This window comes from Girardinichthys multiradiatus, chromosome 18 (genome assembly GCF_021462225.1).
Source record: "Girardinichthys multiradiatus isolate DD_20200921_A chromosome 18, DD_fGirMul_XY1, whole genome shotgun sequence".
In the NCBI taxonomy this organism is placed as follows: Eukaryota; Metazoa; Chordata; class Actinopteri; order Cyprinodontiformes; family Goodeidae; genus Girardinichthys; species Girardinichthys multiradiatus.
In genome coordinates, this window is record NC_061810.1 from 10514741 (window position 1) to 10537217 (window position 22477).

At 40.7% G+C, this 22477-nt stretch overlaps 1 protein-coding gene across 7 annotated transcripts in view; it reads right to left on the bottom strand.

Annotated features, from left to right (window-relative positions):
* Window positions 1–1854: 1854 nt before the first annotated feature.
* Window positions 1855–22477, bottom strand: part of LOC124883963 (unconventional myosin-Ic-like) — a 60758-nt gene continuing 40135 nt past the window's right edge. For all 7 annotated transcript variants that reach the window (XM_047391476.1, XM_047391479.1, XM_047391478.1 and 4 more), the window contains exons 8-32: window positions 22162–22272; window positions 19435–19506; window positions 19156–19275; window positions 18851–18924; window positions 17554–17659; window positions 16654–16734; window positions 14668–14759; window positions 14443–14537; window positions 12359–12405; window positions 12193–12273; window positions 11629–11734; window positions 10480–10597; window positions 9184–9297; window positions 8954–9030; window positions 8794–8862; window positions 8600–8684; window positions 8254–8413; window positions 7246–7329; window positions 7064–7157; window positions 6928–6983; window positions 6718–6853; window positions 6504–6574; window positions 6318–6415; window positions 4179–4278; window positions 1855–4000 (exon numbers count right to left, since the gene is read on the bottom strand). In XM_047391476.1, the coding sequence (XP_047247432.1) occupies window positions 3974–4000; window positions 4179–4278; window positions 6318–6415; window positions 6504–6574; window positions 6718–6853; window positions 6928–6983; window positions 7064–7157; window positions 7246–7329; window positions 8254–8413; window positions 8600–8684; window positions 8794–8862; window positions 8954–9030; window positions 9184–9297; window positions 10480–10597; window positions 11629–11734; window positions 12193–12273; window positions 12359–12405; window positions 14443–14537; window positions 14668–14759; window positions 16654–16734; window positions 17554–17659; window positions 18851–18924; window positions 19156–19275; window positions 19435–19506; window positions 22162–22272 (2274 nt within the window). In that variant the 3' untranslated portion in view covers window positions 1855–3973. The remainder of the gene's footprint in view (window positions 4001–4178; window positions 4279–6317; window positions 6416–6503; window positions 6575–6717; window positions 6854–6927; window positions 6984–7063; window positions 7158–7245; window positions 7330–8253; window positions 8414–8599; window positions 8685–8793; window positions 8863–8953; window positions 9031–9183; window positions 9298–10479; window positions 10598–11628; window positions 11735–12192; window positions 12274–12358; window positions 12406–14442; window positions 14538–14667; window positions 14760–16653; window positions 16735–17553; window positions 17660–18850; window positions 18925–19155; window positions 19276–19434; window positions 19507–22161; window positions 22273–22477) is intronic.

The window sequence follows — 22477 nt, forward strand, 5'->3', positions numbered from 1 at the left end:
CACAACCAATCAGAGAACATCCAATGTTTTTCTTTTTTGTCTGGAAAAACTTGAGAATGACTGAATAGAGGGACAATTAGGAGATCCAAAACAACTTTTTAATCAAAGCAAGATTATAACCCATTTTAAAAAATAGTTACAACAATTGCAACAATAGTTTTTCTATCTCCTTGTACTCCCTTTTGGCACCAGACAACATATACTGCAGATAAAATTACCGCGACTTGAAGACACTTTTATAGAGGCAACTGTTTTGCATTAAAGTGTTTCAAACTCCGGGGATTTGTTTTCTTTGTATTTCAATCCTTCAAGCATCCAACATGTTTTACTTTAGTTTATTCCCAACACTTGTAAACACGCTGCGTGTCTTCTTTGTGCTGCTGCTAATACATCCGTCATCATGTGAGATGACACCCTGTTTACTTCACTGCTTCTGCTTCAAACCAAAGATGTAATTCTTAGAAATCAGGGTTCACATGATCCGTCTGGAAGAAAAGAGGATTGACGGGGGTGGGCATGAAAAACACTGGGGTATCAAGGGCGACATCTAGTGGCCACCTCAAACGCTTTGGTTCTTTGCGCTAAACCAAAACCTGAGAAAGTATTTCCAATTTATACATTACAGTAAACGTATTCCAGAATCACTCCTGTAAGGATAAACAGCAAAAAATACCGTAACCCTGATTAAAATAAGTGATGACGAAAAACATGTCTTCCAGGAGGAAAAAATGCAGCTTTTATCCAAAGCTTGTTCACCATCTAGGGTTTCGGGGCAGTATTAGCACAGATTCAGAGGCTTGCAAAGGTATGCACACCCCTTAACATGTTTTCACATTTTGTTACCGCCTCCCTAAGTCAATCCTTGGTAGGACCACCTTTCAGTTAGAACTGCAATTACAGCTGAAGTTTTTTAGTGTATGTCTCTCTGAGCTCTAAACAAAACACTGACATTTTTGCCAATTCTTCTTTGCAAATAACCTTAAGGTCAGTTTGATTAGATGAAGAGCCCCTTCCCAGAAATTATCAATTGGATTTATGTCTGGATTTTGGGCCATTCTAACATATGTATATGCTTTGGTCTACACTGTTTGACTGTAACCCTAAACATCCAGTCACTCTGGTTGTATGTAAAGGAGTGAATGATGACTACAAGCATGTGCAGTCAGTGAGTATTTAGTGCCCCCCCTGTGTTGACTAGGTGCACCCTGTTGCCTGCTGATCTAGAGTGCTCCCTATAATGATCTGCTGGTTGGTTGGTTTTCAGGGTGCATGGTGTTTGGTGGTTTCAATCATAGCCCCTACGTAATGGAGTCAAAGTTAACTGGTGATGTCCTCTCTGCCTTTGGCAAGAGTGCCCTAGTCTTTAATATCTTTGGGGGAGTGGGGGTTTAAGGAAGTGCGCCCCTAGGGTGGCATCATATAAGACTTGTCACTGATGGCCAAATTAGTTTTTTACATAATGTAACTTTACATAACTTTTACATAATCACACATTTTATCTTGAATTATATCTGATTTACCCTCACTAAAATTAAAAATGCAACCCTGGCATATTATGCCATGATAAACATAAACGTCAAATCGACCGCAATCTCCAGTCCAATCCCCAGAATTCCTCACTGGAGTTGGGTAGGTTTTTCCTCATTCTTCTCCTAAGCATTTATATTTTGTTCATTTTGTACATAAAGCTATATAGCACTGGTGTTGTGGAAAGTTATAGGTTCCATCACACCCCTTGTCTCGGCAACTAAACTGTTGCCATGAAACAGTTTCAGTCCTAAACTCTCGATCTCTTAAAAAAAAAAAAGAATGCAGTTAAACAAGAAGTCAAAAACGAAATAACCACTCATCAGCTTTAATTAAATTTTTAAATTTATTTATTCAAATTATAAGTATTATTTAGTGTGTTGGCATAGTTATACATTGGTTGTACAGTAAGGTGGGACTGAACAGAGTGCATCTGTAAATCAGCATACATTGGACTTGGTACGAATAAAGCTTGTACACACAGAGGGAGCAAACCTCTGACAGTCAGAGAGGGATTTCTATCAGCAAGCAGATCTTGTGTCTGTCTAAAAGAAGGCACGTGAACACAAAGCGTGCATTAAGGATGATTAAAAGCATTCTTTTGAATTTCACATCATCAAACCATTCTCTACTTTAACTGCTCAGTTCACAAACTATACATTTACAAACTTCTCCCCCCAAAGAAAACAAACATGACATTCCTTACAGATACATTTACATTATATTAATCATACAACACAGAATCACAAGAAATTAACAAGATCTTTGGCTAATAAGTGCAGCGGCACAGTCCTGTTTTGTGGTGTTGCTCCACCACCCAGAACCATGATGCGGATAAAAAGTTGTCATAGAATAAATTTGGTAAAAACGTGAAATATATTTTTTATATATACTCGGAAAACATTTAGAGGTTCCTCTGGGAAGCTTTTCATCATCAGTCTTTGGTTTGAAAGAGGTCAGAGTTGGAGTAAGCGCTGTTTGTTGCAGAACTGGTCCACTGGGGGCCCGGTGTTTCAACTCTACACGGATTTTCTGTCAAAGAACCCAAGCTAGGTATTCTTAGTGTTTCAAGAGAGCAGTTTTTCTTATTATTTCCTTTCTTTCCAGACCATCTAGCCTTCCTGTTGTCATAAAAACTATTCTAGTCCAACACTTGTGTCACTGATGAGCCTTATTGCTAATGGAGACAATTAAAGCTCAGCTAGCTACCTCCAGCCTGTAGCATTTAAAGATTTATCATAGGCCTACTGACAGAGTGGCTTATAAAATCTTTAACCAAAATGTGAAATTAATCCCTTGAAAGGAAAACATTTCTACAACATTAATATCTTCTGCTTCTCAAACTGGTATTTTTTGGTGTTTTAGCTAAGCTAAGCCTTAGCTAAGCCCAAACAGAAGCACTGTGAGTCCAAGAGTTACAAGATATAGTCTGAATTCAGGTAAATGAGCTCATCTCTGGAAATATACATACACAAGAAGAAAATCTGCCAGAATCACTTTTGTACCACGTCTGTATAGATGCTAGATGTTCCCAGTAGACCAGTTCAGGCCTTGGCAGGAAGCGTCAGAACAGAGGTGGCAATAAGGACAGGGAAGCTAAAGCTGTGGTTAGACATTTAGTCAAAAAACGACTTTGTGATCCCAAATCTGTCAAAAACAAATGATAACCTGTTCTGAAGAAATTAGCCAATAAAATAAACAGGCACCTGACTTCAAGGTAAAACATGGCTATGCTTTATTGTGTTTTTCGCCTCTCTCTTATCCACATGTCACTTTCTTTGGTCATCTTCATGCAGCATTTGCAGAAAGGTACAGTCTGACATCAGCAGCTGTTTCTGTGTCGAAGTATTCTAGGCCTACTGATGAATTTTTCTTCCTCACCACTTAACCTCTCCTCGTCTGCTCTACATGCTGTTAGCCTTGATCTGTGCACCTTCATGATTTAATGAGAAGACATCTTCTCCAGAATAGCAGAAATTAAGGTGATTAGTCCAACTGAGAAAGGAGGGAGAAAAAAAGACAGCCACCAGCAACAGGTTACTCTGATCTTCTGCAGACACAGTTCTCTTGTTCTCCTTTGGTGTCTGTGTCTTGTCCCTCACTGTGTTCGTGTTCCAGAATAAAGCACAATAAGCCGGCAAGGTGCAAGAAAAATGCACCAGAAATATTTGTTATTCCTTGGCCATATACATATGTTTATAAAATCAGAATATTCAAACAGCAACACTATTAATCTCAAAAATATTATATATAAACATAAATATATCAATTAGTTTAGCTAGATTTTTAAGCGTTTTCGGTTTAAAATTTTAATTGGAAGCGCAAGATTCTGCCATGTAGAGACAGGCGGTACGTGATTGGCTTAGGCAGAACGAGGTCTGCGTTCGTGTGATTGGAGGATGGGGGAGCTCAGGGGATTCCTGCTATGTTCCGGTCAGGGTGGCCATCATCTGGAGTTCAGTCTCGGAGCAGTCTGGAAAAAAAGGAACGAAGAAGTCAAAGCTCAACAGGATGTAAAGAAATATTCTGTGGAAACATCTAAAGTGTTGGAAGCAGCTGGAAAAATAGCTGAGTGTTGTTTTCCCCTATAGTCATCAAGCTGCCATAGTTTTATAATGAGACATAAACAAAATAAATTAAATTTTACTCACCACAGACAAGTGTCCGTTCCTCGCCTTTGCCACTAGAAGTTCTGATCCGGGCGTGAAGTCTATGATTCCTTCTTTCCCACTACCCACTGTATACTTTATACTGAAGAAGCAAAACAGATTATAGATGAAGTTACACCCGGAAACAGAGAGTGCAATGAGCTTTAAGCAATTTATTTTCTCTGCTACTGTGAATGATTTTTGTGTCTGGATGGAAAAATCCAAAACATCCGGCACTAGAACCAGAAAGATTCTAATTCCTCCTAGAACCACTAGAGGGACTTATTCTGGCTTCTCATCAGAGGATCCTTCAGGGGGGTTCCACACAACAGCATTCACTGAGCTTCCTGCAGACGTCTGCAGTGAAGCGAGAGGTGCTACACTGTAAACACTAATGTCACTGCTCTGTGTTCATCCACTGCAGCACACAGCGCAAAAGAGGCAGAGTTTTAAAAATAACAAGTAATGGCTATATTTTATCTGCCAAGCTGCAGTTTGTCTTATGCTAAAACCATCAATAGACTAAACTTAGTAAAGCGAGACAGAGAGAAAAAAAACAGAAAAACTTGGTGAGACTGTAATTCAGCATGGAGCTTGTGAAGGAGCTCTGCTTCCATAGTGACCGGCTGCTTTCTGCTCGGTCAGAGCAGTTTGATAGATATCCTGTCTCCCATGAGAATCTGTCACAGAGCACCGTTGTCAGAGTTAAAAAAAAAAAAATTCAACTTTGACCATTTTTGTCACATGGAACAGCAATGCAACGTCTGTGGAAGATTTAATTCAAAGTAAAATTGTCTGCTTCTGCCTCAATTAAAAATTAAGGATTGTAGCGTATCCAAAAAGCAATTCTACTACACTGCAATGGATCCACCAAAGAGTACAACAATTTTTTCTTTAAAATATTGTTAGTATTACAGTAACAGCTGATAATATCATGGCCTGGATCGTTGATGTCCAGTTTAGAGAGCAAAGAACACATGGAAGCAAATCAGGCTGAAGAGATGTGACTTGTGGCATTAGTTATATTCACTTACAAAATATTTTTATATTACACAAACACACACCAGCAAAGCACTTTGTCAGGAACATCTGTCAAACATGGTGTAAAGTCCCAAACTCTGTGTTTAGTGTTGTAATAATATGTAGAGTGCAGAAATGAAATTATATTAGGCCATAAGAGGCATGTCGCTGCAGAGGACTCCGTAATCATCTTGTTTTTAATACAATATTGATTGCTGACCCCATTCTCCTGGAATTGCTCCATGCAAAAACAAAGCCTAACTATCCAAAGTCCTAAATTATATACACTGATGTTCTGGATGTTATTAAATGTTTATTGTTTTTTTCTTGCACATCAAACCAAAATCTGCATCAAAACTATAGCCTGTAATTTATATCCTACTGCAATATGTCTAGACCCATATAACTAACCTTATATTAGCCAACTGTGTTTCTCTGTCAGTTTTTTTAGCCGGCAGTAAAAAGTAATTCTGCTGAACCAGTAAAACCTATATTATTATTATTTCATTTGTTATAATTATGCATTATTCAATCAATAAACCAAAACAGCAAAGACTGATTTTTTTTTTATGTTAGTCAAGATCCTCATCGGTGGTATAGCTTACAACAGAGTTTCCATGGCAACAGAAAAACAATTAATTATATCGTCTCTTTATGGAGTTAAAAACAACTCCCTCTGTGGTTCTAGGTATACAAGTGTCTTAAATGTTTCTCAGCAACTCCTCAAATACTTAGAAAGTTCTGAAAAAGTAAACCATTGGTGGATCATGGTATGAAAATTAAATTCACCTTTATTTTTCCACTTCTGTGGAACAAATTACAATTATCAGTTATTCCAATTAACAAAATCAGTTTAAAAAAAGTTCAGAATTTTCAAATAAACTCAATCTAAATGAATATATGGTTCACACTTGGCAACTACATGGATTTTCCTGTTGTAACTGATTGATGCATATATACATGGCCCAATATGGACCCCTGAGGAACCCCTAGTTTGACAAAGGCTACGTTTTTATTTTCTTCTGGAGATGAAACTGGATCAGTTCAGAGCTGATCAATGATAGTTTTGAACACACATTCAAGGTAATGTTTGCCTATGTCTCTGTCAGTTCTGACTCTCACCTGCCCTGGTTGATGTTGATGCTGTTGATTTTGTCGGCACAGATGGCGATTTTGGTCAAGGTCTCGATCACATGGTCACATTGCAAAACCACATCCCCCTGGGAGTAAATAGACAGACGCTTATTTTCATACAAAGCTAACATGAACAGTTCTCAGGAAGCTTTTTTGACTCGGCTTTGGTCTCACCTTTTGCTTGTTGTCTTCACTGGACACGTGCAGAACAAACAAACCATCGCTGAGCGAGCTGACCGAGATGTCTGAGGAGAACAAACATAGGTGAAGTGGCTTGAGTAAAAGTGTCAGAGAGACAACAATAATGCTAATAAATAAGATCCTGGTTCAGATTATCCAATTCTTCATCTTATCCTCAGATTTATTTATCTGTTTATTAATCTGGGACCTTTCAGGGCTGCGTAGTCAATGCACTGTTTGAGTTTGCCCTCCTCGACGATGATGGCACTATTGGCAGTGAGCAGCAGCTGCCGGGACCGAGGCTTGTAGCCCTTCCTGTCATACTTGGTGACTGGTACAGCGTACTGTGCATAGAAAGAATGCACATCAGCATACTGCAAAAGCTGAACTCTTAGACAGAATTCCAGGCTTCACTAACCTTCATCTTCTCAGTGCCCAGAGCTAGTACTGCTTTGGGGTTGATGTCCTCACCATCTGAGCAGGAACAGAAAAGGCAGAATTATTTGAAACCCTACTGTATAAAGAATGGTATAGTCCAAGTGTTGAAGTCTTACTGAGCCTTGTGCCAACAAACAGCTTCGGAACACTCTGCGGATAGTTGTCCTTCTTGTCTTTGAAGATCTCGCTGGCAATCATTTTCTGCTCCATCTATGCAAACCAGTGTCGACGGTAAAGCATATTTAGAGGACATAATACAGATTCTAAAGTGCAAGTCCTGACCGGGGATATTTCTCACCTGATGTTTCCACTCAGAGCTGATCTTCTTGCAGTAACTCCACACCATGTTCTGCATGCACATCTTGCGCAAAAGCTCTGACGCCTGAAGACACAGACAGGGTTTTCACAACACTGCTAATGTCCAAACATGCAGTGCCTTGCAAAAGTATTTGTCTCCTTTAAACTTTCACATTTTGTCGCAAACTCCACTCTAATTAAGACTAACATAAAGTAGTGCACACTGTAACTGTAAGGTGGAAGGAAATGGAGAGATGGTCTTAAAATGTTTTACAAACAAAACTCTAGAAAATGTGGCATTTTCACCAGGTCCAAAACCTTCTAGAACCAGCTTCGCTGCAGTTACAGCTGCATATCTGTTGGGATATATACTTCTAACAGCTTTGTCCATCTAGAAACTGATTTTCTTTCCATTTTCCTTAACTCATTTGCTAATTAGCTACAGCCCAATCAGGCTGGATGGAAAGTGTCGATCAATGTCGATTGTCAAGTCTCATCACATATTAATCAGATATAAGTTTGGACTTTTACTAGACCATTCTAACACATGGATATGCTTTGATCTAATCTCTATCAGGTTTTCTTGCTCTTCATGATTGATTTTGTTCTCTAATGTTCTCCAACAAAACCTCTGAAGCCTTTACAGGACAGCTAAATTACACACCACAAGGTGACTTCAGAAGGCTTGCATGTTGCACTGAATTTTATGGAATCAGTTTTTCCTTCCATTTCACAATGATGCACTATTTGTGTTGGTCTATCATATTCACTCCCAATAAAATATCCTAAAGTTAGTGGCTGTAATGTTACAAAATGTGAAAAAGTTCAAAGCATATGAAGATTTTTGCAAGAAACTGTATCTAATTTATAAAGACAGAGGAAGTTTTCCTTCCTTTCTTTTATATGTTAGTGCTTATGTTAGATACAAAGTGTAAAGTAATGGTTAAATCAAGCATATGGTATATATTGGATAAAGAAAATGTGTAATTAAACAAATCCAGATTCCCACCTCAACCAGAGCAGCCGGAGGAGCTGGCCAGTTTTTATCAAGGACGTTTTTGGGAAGGTTCTTGCGCAGATTCGTGAGGAAGGAGTAGCGCACATAGTCCAGGAAATACTCGTTCTCTGGACAGCGCTTTTTGTGGCGGTAGATGAAGCCTTTAATGAACCTGAAGAGAAGGTAATGACTTTAAAAGGTCTAATCAGTTCCTGTGACAAGATGGAAATAATACCTGAAAAACAGGAGTCTGTTGTATCCTTCGGGTTTATCTGATAATATACTTGTACTTCTATCCCTTACACCCTAAATAGATCCTGACATTAGCTTTCCGTCTGCATGCTTTATAGTGTCATACCTGCGTATAGTATTAGCTGCCTGTCGCCTGCGCTGGGCCTTCCTCCTCGCCAGGATGCCCCGCCACCATGCCTGGATTGCAATGGCTAGTTGGGACAGAAAAAACAAACTTATTGAACCAATACCATGAAACTGTTATGTTTAGTCTGAAATGCTGGATGCACATAAGACATGTGAAAATATTAGATTCCTCACCTGAGGACCTAAGTTTTTGGTATTTGGTTTTCTGGGAGTAGCCTTTCCATCCTGCCTGTAGCTTGGTGGCTGTCAGGAAAGAAAGAAACAAAAAAATTACATAAATTAAACAGGTGCTTAAAAAAAATACATACTTATGACTTAACATCCTGACTCTTACCAAGGCCATGTTTCCTGGTCTCCAGTGCATCCTCCGTAGCAAACAAAGTCTTTGGGAAGCGGATGAAGATTTTGGATCTGTACAGTTTAGAATTAAAATCCAAAATTGTATTCTTCATTAATAATCAGACCACTTTTTAGGCTAAGGTTTAAGTTAAGGAAAAGACAGGTGCACTAACAGCAACCTATCCCAATCTGTACCTTTATATAACAGACTTATGTGTAGCTCACCTGCCCAGTTTGTACTCCTCAGGCTTGTATCCCAGGTGTTTGACCAGTGTGGACACACCATCAGACAGCTTTCCATTCCAGTTAGGCCATGTCTCTGGGCACAGGGACTTGTACCTAAACATACACAAGGCAAAACAAATAAATACCAGCATGCTTGCTTAGATATGAAGCTTAGAGAGAACACCCTAGGAGTAAAGGTTAAGGTAATATCCATCTCCACAGGACAGCCATCTTGTGAAACGACCTAGCACAAGTATTCACAGCCATTTACTACATTTTGCCATGTTATAAACTTCAGTATAAAAACTAGTGTTGAAAAAAGGCTGAAGGAATTCCTGTTTGCACTTCCCTACAAACCATGTAAGGGGCACAGCAAACACATGGAAGGTGGTCCTCTGCTCTGACGGGACTAAAGTTAACCCTTTTGGACTACATGCAAAATGCTATCTGAACAAATGGTCCCCACAGTGAAACATAGTAGAGGTAGCATCATGCTGTGGTGATGCTTTTTTGCCCCACAGGCTGTGAAAATTGTCAGAGTTGATGGGACTCCAAACATACATCTGCTTATTGATGGGTTAGAATGGTCCAGTCAAAGTCCAGACCAAAAACAATTAAAAATCTGTGCAAGATCCGGAAGTTGATGTCCACAGATGCTCTCCATCATATCAGACTGAGCTGGAGCTAATTTGCAAACAGAAATTCATTAGATTTGCAAAACATGTAGAGAAATGTCCCAAAAGGCTTGCAACTGCCACAGGATGTGGTTCTACAAAGTACCAATTCTGCACTACTTTGTGTTGCTCTATCACACAAAACCCAGTCAAAATATAATGAAGTCTGTTGTTATAACGTGAAAATGTCAAGACGTTCAGGTGGCATGAAGAATTTTGGAAAGGACTGTAAATTATAATTATTATTGAGCTTAGAAGCCTGATATTAGCTCTGATGCAGGCTAAAAAAAGAATTGTTTATTTTAATAAATTATTATAAAATACGAACTAAGACTTTTGGCTGAGATTTTAGTCATAAAAATTAAATATAGACCTCGAACAACCACTCAATATGAAGGATGGATTTCTCTCTTTTGTCTCATGAGTGTCTACACAGGGGTGGGGTTGTAATTTCTCTACCTTTTTTTATAAACTAAACCCAGGTTTTAATGAAACATGTACATAGTTTTTTCTGAAGTTAAAACAGTAGGAGAGTTCCTGATTTAGATTCAGCTCAGTCCATCAGACCCAGCTGACCAGCAACTGGTGGGTGTGTCTTCATTACAAACGAGTGGCTGATCACCTCTGTAGGAAGATCTCATAGCGCCGTCTGTAAGCAAACCCAGCCCTCCTCACTCTCAGGTTCTCCATCAGTCCCAGATACTTGACCTGGTGACGGATCAGCACCTCGTCAAACCGACCTGCAACACAGAAGAGAGAGAGAAGAGGGGGGCGTTCAGAGACACACATCACACTGAGAGAAATGGATCAGCGAGCTGGACGACATGAAGCAGAGAGAATAAGTAAATGGTAAGCAGCAGCAGTAGGAGTAACAGAGGACAGAGAGACAGTGTGGAGCCAACAAAGGGCCAAGTGTGGAGAAAAACAAAGGCTGGCCCAATTTGCTGATGGCCACACAGAACCTTATACAGCCACTACTGATGCAGCAGAAAACAGACTGTCTGAAATGTCAACATAGCTGTGTAAAAAGAGATAAAATGTAGAGATGCACAGAGTAATCACTTGATGGCCAAAATCGGACCGTTTTCAGCTTGATCAGTTCTAACTGGTGACCGGCTAATCAGAAACGCAACCATTAGATCTTTTTGTGTGATATGTAAAAAAAAAACTGGAAATACACATAGAGGTTTCAATAATTCTGGCCACACTAACCGTGCGTTTAGCTAATACTAAAGTTTAAAGATGTGATCTCTGTAGTCACTTTATTTTTGTCCTAATGGTAAACCCCTTTGTTATAGCAACTGACCTGTTGCACAGCATCATACTGTCACTTCTGTTCCTACTATTAGTAATTAATGGCTGCCTGATATTTAGAATGCTTCTCTCATATCTTCTTATATAACAGTTGTTCAAGACAAATCAGTTGGACGGCCACAGCGAGACCAGCATAGATTGGAAAACGGACACAAAATTCTGATGGGTAAATCTCTGAATAAACCTCTAATTGGATGTTGTGACAACAATGTAGAGCTTTATTTCATACATTTATGCAGCCAACTAATATAATTACACTTTCATATAACAAATCCAGGTAAAACAGACAAAAGGAGAGGAGACCAAATTTTCAATATCCTCAAGAATGCAGAGAACATTTGATTAAAACAATAAATATCATAAAAATCAAGAAGCAGCATGTCACCAGAAATGTTGTAATTCACCTTATTAAACATAAGTAAACAATAATGAGATCAAGAGAAACTTAACACCCTACCTGCTTGCTTGGAGTCATTGGGCTTGATGCAGCGGACATACGAGGGCTCCTTGGACATGAGGATCTCCATGAGTTTCGCCAGACTGGCTTTGAACTGGGTGGCTGCCTAAAGGGGCAGACACAGACAAATAAATAAAAAAAAGATTCAAGGTTGTTAGGAATGAATGGAGGGTAAGACGCTGGGCAAAGGATGCTGTTCAGTAAGAGCAGGGGACAACAAAGAGACGAGCAGCAGGTTAGATCGCGCTGACAGAGTCAACGAATTGAGGAGACCTATGTTAACACAGCACTGGTTGAACACTGGGCCCAGTGTGGAAGACCGGGATGCCAACTTGCCAGCCTGTGACAGTGCCCTGCGTCATTATGTGTGTGTGCGCACACTGGGCATTCCTCAGTGAGAAGGCAGCAGCAGAGAATCCCCATCAGTATCGGAGAGGGAAACACATCGCTGCTTATTGTGCTGTGGGAAACTATGCTGGGAAGCATGGGGCCATTTAGAAGAGGGCAAAGCCAGCAGAGAAACTTCAAAACATAAACACAGACCCAGGGTGTAGGATAGCTCACCGTGTCAGGACGTTTCTTGTCACTAAGCTCATCTCGGTCAAAACACTGCGTCAGAATCTTGTTCTCAGACATGCACATAGCCTGCGGATACAAACACAGCGACTGACCTCAACCTGTAAAGGCAAATTATGAAATGCTTTGCTTTTTCATTCAAACTGTGTCGCACCTCTTTTAAATTCCTGAAGAGAAGATCGTTGTTTTTGTCCAAAAATCCTGAACAAGAAAAGACAAACCTTCATTCATTTAACCACAAAACAGCTGTTACCATTTTCTGTCCACATCTGCTACATTGTTAACACTCCAGGAGGAGGTCAGCCTGTGAGATTACATGTTGGTGGTGTTTGCTGTTTCTGAAAACCGAACTGATCCTCTAAACTGTCCAGCAGTGTTGAGAAGTCTCTTTAATATTCAGCTCCACAGTTTCAGCTACAGGAACAGTTTTATTCAGAATGTATTTACATAAAAATACAAGTAATTCCTCACAATTCTTTCAGTTTGATTGGTGGAAGGATTAAAGTTTCAGTCTTAAATAATTTACTTTTGGTTTCTAATTAATTTACAACAGGTATTATATGAATAAATGTTTCCTTTTAATGTGCCTTTTTATATTTGCTTTCGCTTTTTTCTTACAAACTTCTTAAGAGTGTCAGAGAATCTCAGTTGGAGGATTTTAATTGATCCCCCTAAAATAGAGTTAAACCAGGCTTTCTGAAATATATTCACATTTGATGTACAGGTGCTGGTCATAAAATTTGAATATCATGAAAAAATTGATTTATTTCAGTAATTCCATTCAAAAACTGAAACATGTATATTACATTCATTCATTACACACAGATGCATTTCAATTGTTTATTTCTTTTAATTTTGATGATTATATCTGACAACTAATGAAAACCTCAAATTCAGTATCTCAGAAAATTTGAATATGACTTAAGACCAATACAAAAAAAGGATTTTTAGAAATGCTGGCCAACTGAAAAGTATGAACATGAAAAGTATGAGCATGTACAGCGCTCAATACTTAGTTGGGGCTCCTTTTGCCTGGATTATTGCAGCAATTTGGCGTGGCATGGAGTCGATCAGTCTGTGGCACTGCTCAGGTGTTAAGAGAGCTCAGGTTGCTCTGATAGCCTTCAGATCTTCTGAATTGTTGGGTCTGGCTTATTGCATCTTCCTCTTCACAATACGTTAAGGTCAGGCGAGTTTGCTGGCCAATTAAGAAAAGGGATACATTGGTCCTTAAACCAGGTACTGGTAGCTTTGGCACTGTGTGCAGGTGCCAAGTCCTGTTGGGAAATGAAATCTGCATCTCCATAAAGTTGGTCGGCGGCAGGAAGCATAAAGTGCTTTAAAGCTTCCTATTAGACGGCTGCGTTGACCTTGGACCTCAAAAAACATAGTGGATCAACACCATCAGATGACATGGCACCCAAAACCATCTCTGACTGTGAAAACTGTACACTGGACCACAAGGAACATGGATTCTGTCTTTCCTCTCTTCCTCCAGATTCTGGGACCTTGGTTTCCAATGGAAATGCAACATTTACTTTCATCAGAGACCACAACTTTGGACCACTCAGCAGCAGCCCAGTCCTTTTTGTCTTTAGCCCAGTCAAGACGTTTCTGATGCTGTCTCTTGTTCAAGAGTGGCTTGACGCAAGGAATGCGACCGCTGAAACCCATGCCTTGCACACGTCTGTGTGTGGTGGTTCTTGAAGCAGTGACTCCAGCTGCAATCTGTGCGGCCCTCCAAAGAATTGCCACCTTTCCTGTCTCCTGGTAGCGCCTCCAGGCTCTGGACACTACACTGACAGACACAGCAAACCTTCTTGCCACAGCTCGCATTGATGTGCCATCCTGGATGAGCTGCACTACCTGAGGCACTTGTGTGGGTTGTAGAGTCCGTCTCATGCTACCACGAGTGTGAAAGCACCACCAACATTCAAAAGTGACCAAAACATCATCCAGAAAGCATAGGTACCGAGAAGTGGTCTGTGGTCCCCACCTGCAGAACCACTCCTTTATTGAGTGTTTCTTACTAATCACCAAAGATTTCCCCCTGTTGTTTATTCCATTTGAACAACAGGATGTGAAATTGATTGTCAATCAGTGTTGCTTCCTAAGTGGACAGTTTGATTTCACAGAAGTTTGATTTACTTGGAGTTATATTGTGTTGTTTAAGTGTTCTCTTTATTTTTTTGAGCAGTGTATATATATATATATATATATATATACATACATACACACCGTTAACATTGTAGTTGACCTCTCCAGCGTAGTGCAGCAGTCTAAATTCATCGCGGCCCATCAACTTCCTGGTCTTTCCATCGGCCAGCTTGTGACTGAAGGAAGACACACACACAGCAACCACATTAAAGGATGCCTCTTTGGTAGTTTAGATTCTGAAGCAAGCCGGAAGGCCAAGTTTTTTAATCTGAGACCAAACTGGGGTTGAATGAGGATCGAACTGACGTGACAAAGTGTGGATGTCCCCCCAGGGTGTTCTCCAGCTTCTCCAGGAAGGTGAAGTCACTGGCATCTCCAGGTCTCAGGCACTCCTCATCCTGTAATGAGAAGACAGGGTTAGGATCTTGGAGGAGAAAAACAAAGACTTAAAGTCCCACACTGAGTTACATTCCCGTTTCCTGGATATATTCAAAATTTGGATGTTTTATATAAGGGGCAACTTCACCATTATTATAGATAAACCTATAGACGTCAGACGTTTACAAACACTCATCATCAGCATTAGTGTTATACTGATTTGGGCTTTTAATGATTTACTTCAGGGGTGGACGACATGGAGCTAGATTCAGAAGAAATAGAAAGTGTCCACAATCTGTCATATACAAGATAAAAGTTAATTCCTTCATGAATTAACTTTTATCTTGTAGGGTTAAAATGGTTAAAAGGTTTTAATGGTTAACTTGAACATTTTGTATTAATCCTTTAGTTATTAACTAAATATTACCATTAGAACCATGTGCCTTTCCTGTGGTATTAAATACCTAAACTAAACAGCTTTAAGCAAAATAACGGTACTCTGGACTTTATACCAGCACAAGGAAGGCTTTTTGACATGCTTTCTTAACCTCACTACATGCAGAGGGAAATTAGCAGGGCAAGTCCTCTCCCCCAGCAGGTGTTGGATTCCTAGCAGCTGATTGTAAGCTAATAAACATTTGCCTGGATATTTTAGCCTTTAGAATTGGTGGTAATCCAATAAATCTAATGATTTATTGGATTACCACCACTGTATCTGAGGGTCAGCTTATACTTGGCAAGACCCCCAGAAGAAGAGAAGAAGAATTTATGCTGGAGTTAAACTAGCAAATGATATTGATGACAATAATCCTGACACAAAATCTTCCTACTTTTAGATCTTTATTGTGTATTAAGAGTGCACCTTACCTGAGTGGTTTTGGAAATTATCTTAAAATATGTTTCATTGGGGCAGGTAATTCAGTTGGAGACAAAGTGAACTTCCAAGTCTTAAATTTGCCAGTTTAATTATTAAATCTCAGTTGACATAAGTTGGCAAATTTGTGCAAACTGATTAAAATAAATTTAGATTTAGCACATGCTCCGTTATGTTTTTTTCTTGAAGAGATTTTATGCCGGCAAACCGTGATAAAATCTGGTTCTTGATTTTACCATAAAAAAAATCATGATATGACATTTTTGCTATTTTGCCAAACCCTTATTTATTTAAAGCATTCTTTTTCCAGAGTGGAATGATTATGCAACATACAATTACAAGGATTTTTAATAAAGGCACGGTTTGGGTGGACAGATTCAATTTATTGTAGATTTTCTCTAATATGCTTAGGGTTTGAACTGTAACTGCCTACACTGAATTTTATGGTTAGGATAAAGTATGAAAGCACTGTATGTTTATAGAAGATAAGGTAAACTTTTTATATCTACAAACATTTAACAAATTGACAAGCATAGAGGTGGTGGTATTATGCTGTGGGGCTGTTTGGCTGCCAGTGGTAATCTTACATTAGAATGATTGGCCAGAAAAATTAAAAAGACCTCAAAGCAACAACTAGACAGTGGAGATACTGGCTATTTCAATAGGATGAAGATCCCAAAACACATCACGAGTTGATGTAAACTTCTGATTTAAACTTGGCAAGCATAAACACTGAACCTCAACTGAAGTTCATTTGGAATAAATCTCTCCTATTTATTTTTTGTTTTGTTAAACTGTGCCTGAAATCTTGCAGTTTGATAAACCCTCGTAGTAGACGTCCAAAAGAGTTGGTACAAAGTTAAGTAAACCTCATGTAACATTTTTTTTATTCTTTATATGACTCCCAGCATGGAAGCCACAGAATGGAGCATTATATAGGCCCTAAGGTCAGAAGATCATGTGCTTTAAGTTTGTAGTGCTTAGACTTGATGCAATGTAAAGGCAGAGGTTAGCTTAGGTGTTCGGGTGCAGTTTCTCACCAGGATGGAGATGATGCCTTTAAACTTCTCCTCCACCAGATCACAGATGATCTTGTTGTTGAAATACTGGACTGGCTCCCACTGCAAACACACACAAATGATTATGAACGAAGCTGGGCAAAAATGAACTGACAGTCGGAAAGGTCACGGGGAGGTTGGATCAGACAGGAAAAACATGGATGGAAACAAAAAGCAAACAGCTATTTAAAGCTGTAGCTCCTCTAAAGAAGAACGGTGGAAACTGCCTTTCATGGCCACAATTTCAATCATTCAGGGAATGCCAGGAATCCTGGCACACAGACACACCCTCACCTACTTATATGTGGACTCACACAAATAAATCACAGACGGTGTTAGCTTGGAGAGAGACATCCTTTCCACAGGGAGCAGCCCACAGCTTTCATGACGCATCATAATGGGCTCTTTGAGACACAAAGCCAAGATTCTCCCACATGTTTGCTCTGAACACATTTACATTAGACTGAAAACAAGAGGTCTTTGTTCTGACCGAGCAAAACGAAAACGCAATAAACAGAAAAGGCCAAAAGAGGAGAGAATAAAAAAGGATAATCAACTCAGCGATCTGGAATCAGCTTTCAATGCAGAACTCTTCTGATGGGAAATCTCCTTAGGAGGCTTTATCTCTGAATGAAGTAACTAACAGTCCAGAATGTGGAGATTTAATAATTAATCCGGCAGATTCTTTCTAAAAATATGTGCACTCAATATAGTTAGAGCCCTACAACAATGATGGCATTAGGACCAAATATAAACAGTGATGATAGAAGGTGATCAGATGGAACTACTACACAGACTGATTCCCCAGATCAACATAGTGATCAGCTGACTCACAAGGTCACATTACACATTACTGTTTGGATAGCGGGGTGTGTGACTGACCGTGATGCCTTCAGCTTCGTACTCCTCCTGCTCTGACTTCAGGGTGAGCTCAATGAAAAGTTGCTGCAGCTTCTCGTTACAGTAGTTGATGCAAAACTGCTCGAAGCTGCAGTACATAGAAAATCAGGAAGATCAGGCACAGCGCATATCAATACTTTACACTGAGACTGTGTTGCAGGTTGATTTTTTTAAGGGTTCAGGGACATCTAAATAAAGGAAATCGCCTAGGGCTGCGAAAGTACCCAGAACCCTCAAACCTTTTCACATTTTGTCAAGTTACAACCATAAACCTCAGATTTGATTGGGATTTTATGTGACAGACCAACACAAAATAACATAATTCTAAGGTGAAATGAAAAGATTTCTAGAACAAACAGCATCATGAAGACCAAGGAGCACATCAGACAGGTCAGGGAGAAAGTTCTGGAGAAATTTGAAGCAGGTTTAGGTTATTAAACAATATCCACAGCTTTAGCTTCTCTTAGAGCTCTGATCAATCTAAAATGGAAAGAGTTTAGGTTGACTTAGCTGCCAACCAAAACTGAGGGGTTGGGCAAGGAGAGCATCACTCTGGGAAGCAGCCAAGAGATCTATGGTAACTCTGGAGGAGCTGCAGAGATACACAGCCTAAGTGGGGAAATCAGTCAACACAAAAACTATTATTCATGCAGTCCACAAATTTGACCTTTATGAATGAGTGGGAGGAAAAAACTCAGCTGTTTGCACTAAGAAATGTAGGTACTAATCAAAAGTGGAAGAACATACTCTGGTCAGAAGAAACAACAGTAGAAGTAGTCTGCATGCAAAATGCTATCAACACTTAATACTCTAAACACAGTCTCCAAACAGAGTGCCATGGTGGTGGCAGCATCATCCTGTGGGGAAAGATAAGTGGAGCTAAATATCGGAGAATTCTGGAAGAAAACCTGTTAGAGGCTCCAAAAGGCTTGAGACTGGAGCAAAGGATATTCCTCCAGCAGGACAAAAACCCTAAACATACATGAAGGTGACAGCATCCTTTTCCTTCCACTGGGCAATTAATTATGCCGAATGTTGTGTTGGTCTAGCAGATCAAACCTCAATAGCATACCTTGAATTTTGTGGTTGTAAGGTGACAAAAATGTCTATTTTAACTATGAATACTTTTGCAAGGCAAGCAAACCTGTTTATATGTTAGAGTAGCCCTTAATAGATAAACTATGAAAATACAGCTAATCATCATGCTCGAACACAGAAAAACATGGGTTGTGTGTCCACAATGTTTGCCATGTCTCCTTTTCAGTGACACTGTCTGTACCTGTTGTGCTGGAAGACCTCAAAGCCATAGATGTCCAGCAGGCCAATAACAGAAGAGTTCTTAAGAGATTCATCCTGTTAGAGATACAGAGTAAAAACTCATCGTTTGCAGCCAAAATCTAAGACTAGTATTATTGTCATTATTATCGTCAAGGACATTCATGCAATCTGGCTTTGAAATGATAATTATAAGATCAGTATTTATTTATGCAGTATAACTGAGTTGTGGCCACAAGATGGCACTGTCTAGCTACAGAATGAAGGCGATCCTCTCAGCAGTATGGTTTGGTTTCAGTGCGTTTGTACCTTGTACGCCAGTGAAGCATTGATCTTGTTGACCAGCCACGTGAAGGTGCGTCCATACACAGCCTTGGACAGAGCATCTCGAGCAGAAGACGCCTGCTCCAGGTTCAGAGGGCTAACAAGCTGAACAAACACACAGCATGCAACAGAGCTGGGAAGCTGAGCTGGGACACTTACACATGTAGCAATATTATTATGTTGAACCAGAGCAGACATTACACAGACCGGAAAGCTTTGTATACATGTGCTTATCACACAATGACAGTGTGTATCTAAACCTACCTCCTCTCCCTTGGCAATTATCTTCTTATGTGTGAGTGCCTCTGTCAGCACCGTCCCATTCACTCCTAACAACTGGAAAAGCACAACATTAGGACACAGACACACACACACACACACACACACACACACACACACACACACACACCAACAGTCTCATCAGTGACTAATCCACCTCCTCCAGTAAACAGACAGACGTCAGGCCATTCAGCATTAGGAGCATAGTCTGTGCTGACTGCTTATTATGTCTGTGGTTGGCAAGGACAACAAATCACAGGTGAAAAATCAACCGAGGGACGTAAATGATCAAATCCCCAAATCTGCTGTTTTCACATTATGAGTCAACAGAAGAAGAGAGGAGATAATCTGACAGCACCTGCGACATGTAGAGGCAAACATGCTGAGAAATAATGGAAAATTAATATGTGGTGGTTTAAGGGAAAATACATGAAGGCATTCAAATCCCCAAATAACTGCATGGCTAGGTTTCCTTAGCACAGCGGTGTACAAACTCAGTCCTGAAGGGCCGGTATCCTGCATGGTTTACTTTAGCATCTAGATCTTGCCTTAATTCACAACACACCTGAATCAAATGAATGGTTCATTAGTAGGCCTCTGCAGAGCTAAGTAACTTGCTGAGGAGGTAATCCAACCATTTGACTCTGCTGTGTTGGAGCCTAAAAACTGCCTTTAGGGCTGAAATTGGACACCACTACCTTAGAAAGACAACTGTTAGTATGATCAACTGAATTCAGCTACTTTCATTTACAATTACAATGTACTCTGTCTCTATGCAATAGAATCTGACTCGGTCTATATGTCTGGATTGGTATGAATTTGACCGATAAATTTCCATATATTGGAGATAACTAGATGTCTTCTAAGGTGCCTTAAAATGATCTTTTGTGAATTAGAGAAATATAAATAAACTGATTTGAATTGAATTTGAGTACACCAAATGACCATAAAAGACATAGGATGCATCTAAAGAAAGGCTTTGACTAGGGATGCACCGATATCACAATTTGGGCCAATATTGATAGTCAATATTAATATTGCCGCTATGACCGATAAGTAAGATTATATACATTTCCCTACCCTTTCAATGCTGAAATCTCTGCTTTAGTTAAACACCACATAGTTCCAGCCGTGGAACACTGGACCAGCTCTATACCCTCTACAGGGTGCTCGAGGGTTCATGGGAGTTTGTCCAACCGGTTCACATGTGTTTTGTGGACCTGGAGAAAGCATTCGACTGTGTCCCTCATGATGCCCTGTGGGGGGTGCTCCAGGAGTATGGAATCGGGGGCCCTTTATTAGGGGCCATCCGGTCCCTGTACGAGCGGAGCAGGAGTTTGGTCCGCATTGCCGGCACTAAGTCGGACCTGTTCCCGGTGCATGTTGGACTCCTGCAGGGCTGCCCTTTGTCACCGGTCCTGTTCATAACTTTTATGGACAGGATTTCTAGGCGCAGCCAAGGGCCGGAGGGGGTCTGGTTTGGGGACCAGTGGATTTCATCTCTTCTTTTTGCGGATGACGTGGTCCTGCTGGCCCCCTCTAGCCAAGACCTACAGCATGCGCTGTGGCGGTTCACAGCCGAGTGTGAAGCGGCTGGGATGAGGATCAGCTCCTCCAAGTCCGAGGCCATGGTTCTCGACCGGAAAAGGGTGGCTTGTCCTCTTCAGGTTGGAGGGGAGTTCCTGCGGGGAGTTCCTGCCTCAAGTGAAGGAGTTTAAGTATCTCGGGGTCTTGTTCACGAGTGAGGGAAGAATGGAGCGGGAGATCGACAGACGGATCGGTGTGGCTGCCGCAGTAATGGGGGCGCTGTGCCGGTCCGTTGTGGTGAAGAGAGAGCTGAGCCGATAAGCGAAGCTCTTGATTTACCGGTCGGTCTACGTTCCTACCCTCACCTATGGCCATGAACTTTGGGTCATGACCGAAAGAACGAGATCCTGGATACAAGCGGCTGAAATGAGCTTCCTCCATAGGGTGGCCGGGCACTCCCTTAGAGATAGGGTGAGGAGCTCGGCCATCCGGGAGGGGCTCAGAGTAGAGCCACTGCTCCTCCACATCGAGAGGAGCCAGTTGAGGTGGCTCGGGCATCTATACCGGATGCCTCCTGGACACCTTCCTCGGGAGGTGTTCCAGGCACGTCCCACCGGCAGGAGGCCCAGGGGACGGCCCAGGACACGCTGGAGGGACTATGTCTCTCGGCTGGCCTGGGAACGCCTTGGAGGAGGTGTCTGGGGAGAGGGACGTCTGGGAATCTCTGCTGAGCCTGCTGCCCCCGCGACCCGGTCCCGGATAAGCGGAAGACGACGGGTACGAGTACGAGAAAATCTAAAAAATTAATAAATGTAATAATAATAAAAGAAAGACTAATTTGTAATCTTTATTGTAACCTCTTATACTGAGACACTGGATTCCATTCTGAAAAAAATAGCATGTAAACCTACAATAAAACCTCCAAACTTAGAATTTGGTGTCAGCAAAATGTCAGCCGATCCGGTAAAAGACCAGGAACAACGCTGTCAGCATGTCTGATAATAATGCTAAACTGTGGTTTTGAGAAATTCACCATCTCTAAAGCATTTAAAGTCAGAGTCATATTCTGCATGGTGTCTGGTTGTATCTAGTTTCCTTTCATTTCCTCGTAAGGACTTTGATGTACTTGTGAAAGTTTTATTGGTTGATCTTGAACGTTCATGATCATGCTCAGTTTAGTCTTACCCTGGCCAGGTACTTTATTTGTATGTCCGAAGTGATGTGGGTGTAGCTTTCTTCCTCGCTGTACTGCACGTTACCAAGGTGTAGCACGCTGGCGATTATGTTCAGCAGTTCCTGTACAGAAAAAAACATTAAAAGAGGATGCAGTGAAAAAGATGAGCTGCAGGAGGACATAAAGGGAACAAAGGTGAGGGGATAAAAGGCGGCAGCACAATAAGATTGAAGCTATCTTTATGAGCAGCTCAACTGATAAGCTCTTCTTTCGATTAAAAACTGGACAAAGATCGGGTCAGGAATGTAGCAACGCGCACACTCTCAC